Genomic DNA, 6,419 nt, shown 5'->3' with positions numbered 1-6,419 from the left:
AATTGGAGAGGATTAAGGACTAGAAACTGTATTAAAAAGTCATAATTAAGGAGAGAAAGGTGCAATGCTTTAAGGCTGGGAGTTCTGTAAGTAATATAGGAATCTCAAATAAAAATAACAGATAAATGTAATTTTAAATTCATCCCAAAAATTATGGACTGAAGTTAAATAGTGGGCCTATTATATTAGTACAGTGGTTTCTAAACCTGGCTGCATGTCAGAATCACCTGGGGAGCTTTAAAAAAATTCCAATGCCCAGGCTGTACCCCAAACCAATTAAATCAGAATGTGGGTGAAGGGAGTGGTGTTTTTTTAAAGCTCCCCAGGAAATCCCAATGTGCCGCTGAGGTTGAGAATAACTGAATTGGAAAATATGATCCCTGCCCTTTTTGAAGCTTAGGTCTACAAAATCTACTTGTTGGACAGTTTCCCTTCCTCATTTCTGCCAATAATTTCTTTACAGCAGAATCTGGAATAAAAAAAAATTATATGTACGTATGGATGATAGATTCCCACACATGTATAAAATACACGCACACATATTTTTATTTATTTAACTTAGGCCCTGATTATTAGTATACAGATCAGAAAAAAACTAGTGCCTTGGAACTTACATCTCCTCCCAAATCTTGAAAGAACAAAACTTTAAAAAACACACACACATAAAAGCTATTTGTCATAAAACCACACACAAACTTTAATCACCTTCAGGAACCATGATCCAAAAGTATATTTAATAGATGAGGCTTCACTCATCAATATACAAAAGAAAGAAAACCCTAAACTTTGATGAAGACATGTGCCCTCAGCAAGAACACTTATACTTAGAAAGGTTGATTGGTAGCACTTTGAGGTAGCATATTTTGTAAAGTAACAGAAGTCACAGAGCTGCTCTGCAGTGTCTCCTGGACTCAAAGGAACAGGCCATCAGCCTTTGCCCTTGGTAGAGGACAGTGAATTTGTGTGTACTCACTGCCAGTCTCATCCTGAACACGCTTCCTACAGTCCCTCCTTGGCCAACCCTTCACTGTGTTTCATGCATTGTGGATTTAGAAAAACAATGACGTTCTGATGCTTCTTTCCTCTTGGACCATTGACATCTCAGTCTGTAGGATCAGTCCCCTTTTGCCATGTGCAATCTGCCTGGCAGGAGAGTCATACCCTCAGTGGGAGAGGGAAAGACAGTATGATGGCACCTTTTAATTATTGGCTCTAATAAGTTAATTAATTAGGAGTGACCCATTCCTCTAAGGCTATTAAGTTCCTTTCTGAACACCCCCCCCCCCACACACACACACACAATGATTCTTTCTTAAAAGGCTCTCCTCCCCTTTTTACCCCCTGGGCACAATCATTTTGGGGTATCATTGAGCTTTCCGCAATTTTCCTAGCAGAACTGTGAGCAGGAAAAAAAAAAAAAAAAAAAAAACTATACTCAAAAACAACAAAAAACCCAGTGCAGGAGCACCCAAGAACAGACTTCCTCTGTACAATCTGAAACGAGATAAGATTACAGTTCAGGAAAAGGGACAGCTTCTTTTAAAAAAAAAAAAAAATGTAAATATTCATCTCAGCTCCACATTTTAAACACAAATATACAGTCAGAACAGGCTAAAGATTAAAGCTGCAAAAACCATCTTAAACCTTGGTGCAACTCAAAGTTTTTCCCAATGGTCATGGGTTAACAGGATTCCTAAATCCTAAAGCCCTTTTGTCCCAATTTACTCTGCTGTTTTGAAAGTTGAACACTTAGAAGTAATCAATATACAAATGAATAAAAATAGCACATGTCCAGGCAAAAAAGGCATGCGCTGGGGCCTGAGTTGCCATTTAAAACTGTCACTCAATATCATACAAAATCCTCAAAGGCTGCCCAAAAACAGGGCCCAAGGCATCACAGAACTTATCAGCCACCCAAGTCAACTGCCACATGACAGGACTGAGCATAGACTTCAAGTATCCAAGGTGCTACAATAGCTGAACCTCTAAAGAGCTCAGGCTGACTCTCCGAAGCCCTCTACCCTACCATGTCCCCCTTACAGAAAAAGTAGAACACTGCTTACAGTTACTACAGAACACTGGGGTAGAAGGAGGCAATGAGAGAGCTGCTCTCTGAATACGCCAGCCTTAGAAACACAAATAAATTCTTTAACATTTTGTACAACTAGAAGGTGCGTGAGCTGGTATTCAAGCAATCACGTTAAACTCTTTTTTTCCCCCTTTCTGTATCAAACAGGAAAATGGTTCCATTGGGTTAACAGTGTCACTCTGAAATGCCATAAATTAAATAAGTTAGTTCACATTTTTTTTTTCAGCACTTAAGTTACAGTTAAGTCTCTAATGTGCTTTTGAAGCTTGCTTTAAGAATTCTAGGTCTCGTCTGCGGATGGTGTCGATGCTGCGGCAGCCATACTCATCCAGCTGCAAAGGTATGAACTGTTCAAGCAGTCCAAGGCCCTGTCCAGCAGGACTGGTAAAGAGCTTAGTCCATGAAGGTTTAGAGTCTCCTCTGAATCCCAAAAATACGGTACTCCCTGAAACAAAAAATAAATTACATTGGTTTAGCTAGTAGTTTCAGGGCAAGATAATGCAGGGCATGAAGTTAGAGGTAAGCAAAACAAAGACAGCTTAAAAAAAAAAAAAAAAACAAAAAAAAACTACACTACCCTCACATCTATGGGCAACTGATTTTTTGCAAGGCAGCCAAGTCCACTCAACTGGGACAAAATAGTCTCTCCAAAAAATAAATGGGGCTGGGAGAATGGGATATCCATATCCAAAAGAATGAAAGAGGATCCCTACCTCATACCTTATACAAAAATTAACTCAAAATGGATCAAAGACCTAAACATTAGAGGTAGGACCATAAAACTCCTAGAAGAAAATGCAGGGAAGTATCTTCAAGATCTTGTGGTAGGAGGTGGTTTCTTAGATCTTATACCCAAAGCACAAGCAATGAAAGAAGAAATAGATAAATGGAATCTCCTCAAAACGGAATACTTTTGTGCTTCAAAGGACTTGGATAAGAAAATGAAAAGGCAGCCTCCTCAATGGGAAAAAGTATCTGGAAACCATATATCTGATCAGGTTTTAATTTCTAGATATATAAAGAAATCCTATAGCTCAACAATAAGAAGACAAACAATCCATTTAAAAATTGTGAAATTAAAGTTTCAGTGGGTGAGAGATCTCAAATGGAGTTGAGAGGTCACTCTGGACGGCATTCTTATGCACTATATAGATATCCCTTTCTAGGTTTTAGTGTACTGGAATGGCTAGAAGGAAATACCTGAAACTGTCAAACCGCAACACAGTAGCCTTGATTCTTGAAGATGACTGTATAACTATGTAGCTTACATGCTCTGACAGCGTGATTGTGAAAATTTGTGGCTCACACTCTCTTTATCCAAGGTATGGAAGGAGGAGTAGAAAAATGGGGACAAAAACTACATGAAAAACAGGGTGGGATGGGGGGGATGGAATGATTTGGGTGTTCTTTTTACTTTTATTTTTTATTCTTATTTTCATTCTTTTTGGAGTAATGAAAAGGTTCAAAAATTGATTGTGTTGATAAATGCACAACTATATGATGGAACTGTGAACAGTTGATTGCACACCATGGGTGACTATATGGTATGTGAATACATCTCAATAAAACTGAATTTTTTAAAAAAATGGTGAAAGACGAATGGATACTTTTCCAACAAGGAAATACAAATGGTTAAAAAGCACATGAAAAGATGCTCAACATCACTAAATATTACGGAAATGCAAATCAAAACCACAATGAGGTATCATTTCACACCTACTAAAACAGCCATTATCAAAAAAACAGAAAACTACAAGCGTTGGCAAGGATATGGAGAAATAGGAACACGTATTCACTGCTGGTGGGAATGTAGAATGGTGCAGCTGCTTTGGAAGGGAGTTTGGCAGTTTCTCAGGAAACTAAGTATAAAACTACCATATGATCCAGCAATCCCCTTACTAGGTATACATTTAGAAGAACTGAAAGCAGGGACACAAACAGACATTTGCACACCAACGTTTATAGCAGCATTAGTCATGATTGCCAAAAGATGGAAATGGCCCAAGTATACAGCAACTGATAAGTGGATAAACAAAGTGTGGTATATACATACAATGGAATATTATGCAGCTATAAGAAAGAGTGAAGTCCTGATGCATGCAGCAACATGGATGAACCTTGAGGAAAATAAGCCAGAAACAAAAGGACAAATATTGTATGATCTCACTAATATGAACTAATTATAAGGAGCAAACTCCAGGAGTTAAAATCTAGAGTATAGGTTACCAGGAGATAGAAAGAGGGTAGAGAATGGGCAGATGATGCTTAAGGAATACAGAATGTTTAATAAGGTTGATTGTAAACGTTTGGAAATGGACAGAGGTGATGGTAGCACAATACTCTAAGTGTAATTAACAAAGATAAGTGTGAGTATGGTTGAAAGAGGAAGTATGGAGTCATGTATGGCACTAGAAGGAAAGCTAGAGGATAAAATACAGGACTGTATAACAGTGAAACCTTTTGTGGACAATGACTATGGTTAATTGTACAAGTATAAGAAAATTCTTACATGAAATAGAACAAAAGTATGTCACTATTACAAAGTGTTAATAATAGGGTGGGATATGAGAAAAAATACAATTAATGTAAACTAAGGACTACAGTTAACAGTAACATTATAATATTCTTTCATCAATTGTAATGAAGGTACTATACCAAAGCTAAGCATCAATAATGGTGGGTATGAAGGGTATGGGTTTTTTTTTTTCTGGAGCAAAGACCATGTTCTCAAATTAATTGTGGTGATGAATGCAAAACTCTGTGATTATCCCAAGAGCCACTGATTGTACACTTTTGGATGGATTGCACAGTGTGTGAATAAAACTGTTAAAAGAAAAAAAAAAACAAAACAAAACAGGTGGGGGTGGATAGTAACTCTACTTCCTTATGTCAGCAGATGAACTCTGGTCATCCACTTCTTGCCCCAAATAAAAAAACATATCCCAACATACTTCCTCTAATTTAGCAATTATCTTGATACCCACTCCAGCAAAACAAGCTCATGAAAATGGTGTGATCACTGAATTCTGCCATAAAAATTCATATTTTGCTAGGCTTGTAAGCACCTCATACAATAATGCAAATACAAACCTTTGTTATAAAGATGAGCTGGTTTGGCTAATCCCAGAGGTACTAATGAATCTGAAATATTCAACTGCTTTATTTCTCCTCTTGTGCTCAACAGAACAATTGACCTGTATTTAAAAGTTAGAAAATAGAGCAAATGTTTAATAGTTTGGCATATATTTAATGAGTATCTTTTTGTACTAGATGAAAGCATAACTCAAAAAAAGAAATAAGCTCAGATGCTTTCTCGTCCCTGCTGATAGAAGTTCCACTCCCCTGCCTTACCTGGAACTTCTCATGTTGCTATTACAAAGGGTCTCTAAACATAGGGACACCACAGTTCACTTAGGTAAAAGCTTGGGACACAAATAGTTTATTCCTTACAAGAATTCTAACATGGGTGGTATGTTTTGCTTTGTTTCAAAAGCTCTCTTTATCCAGTTCTGTTCTATCATCTGTTTATTAAATAAATGGATAAACACCAATTCTATAAAAAATAAAATCTGTACCCCATAGTTTGGTTTAAGTCAGCATCTTTATTGTATAGTAACTCAAACGTATACTCAAATCTGTTTGTGGACTCTTTATTCTCTTCCTCTGATCTCTTTCCTCTCACAATACTATGTTGGCTTAATTACTATGGCTTCATGGCTATTATCTGTTAAGACAACCCCTTTTATTACTGTCATTTGTTTAAAAATGTTTGATTACTCTTCACATTTATTCTTCCAGATGAACTTCAATATCAACTGTCAAGTACAATAGAAAAGTAATCTACTGGGATGCTAATGGAATTGTGCTCAATTCACATTTTAATTTACACAGAATGATATCTTTAAATATTAAGTGTTCCACCCAGAAAGAGGGAAGGTCGCTCCTCTATTCAGCTCATTTTATATCCTCTAGTCAAGTGTTTATTTCCTCAATGCAGGACTTGATATTTCCTATTAAACTGATTCTGAAGTTTCACAATGGTGTGGGTTCTTTGTTGGAGTCTTTCCTTCTAAAGCAGTGATGACTCAATTCAGAGTCAGAGCAGAAGTCTGACTGTGGCAGCCCTGCAGACCTGCCTTTCTTCAGGGGGTCAGTCCCCCGAGTCCACTCACAGGGCAACCCCACCCCCACATGTGCTATCCCCTAGAAGTCACTGCCAGTTGCCCTGTAACTTCTTGACACTTTGTCAAAAACAACACACATACAAAAAGTATTCTTAAGTACACAGTGCATTGAAGTTTTGCAAATTAAGCATACTTGTGTAGCCAGA

General features: G+C 37.4%; 1 protein-coding gene across 5 annotated transcripts in view; it reads right to left on the bottom strand.

Moving 5' to 3' along the window:
• Positions 1-523: 523 nt before the first annotated feature.
• Positions 524-6,419, bottom strand: part of CEMIP2 (cell migration inducing hyaluronidase 2) — an 80,362-nt gene continuing 74,466 nt past the window's right edge. For 2 of the 5 annotated variants that reach the window (XM_037798661.1, XM_037798663.1), the window contains 2 exons: positions 5,180-5,283; positions 524-2,534 (listed from right to left, as the gene is read on the bottom strand). In XM_037798661.1, the coding sequence (XP_037654589.1) occupies positions 2,338-2,534; positions 5,180-5,283 (301 nt within the window). In that variant the 3' untranslated portion in view covers positions 524-2,337. Of the gene's footprint in view, positions 2,535-5,179; positions 5,284-6,419 lie in introns of those variants that run through there. The other 3 variants (XM_037798662.1, XR_005210822.1, XR_005210823.1) reach the window with 3 other exon arrangements.

This window comes from Choloepus didactylus, chromosome 10 (genome assembly GCF_015220235.1).
Source record: "Choloepus didactylus isolate mChoDid1 chromosome 10, mChoDid1.pri, whole genome shotgun sequence".
NCBI lineage: Eukaryota > Metazoa > Chordata > Mammalia > Pilosa > Megalonychidae > Choloepus > Choloepus didactylus.
Note: the sequence above shows the minus strand (reverse complement) of the source record. Positions and strands in the feature narration are given on the sequence as shown.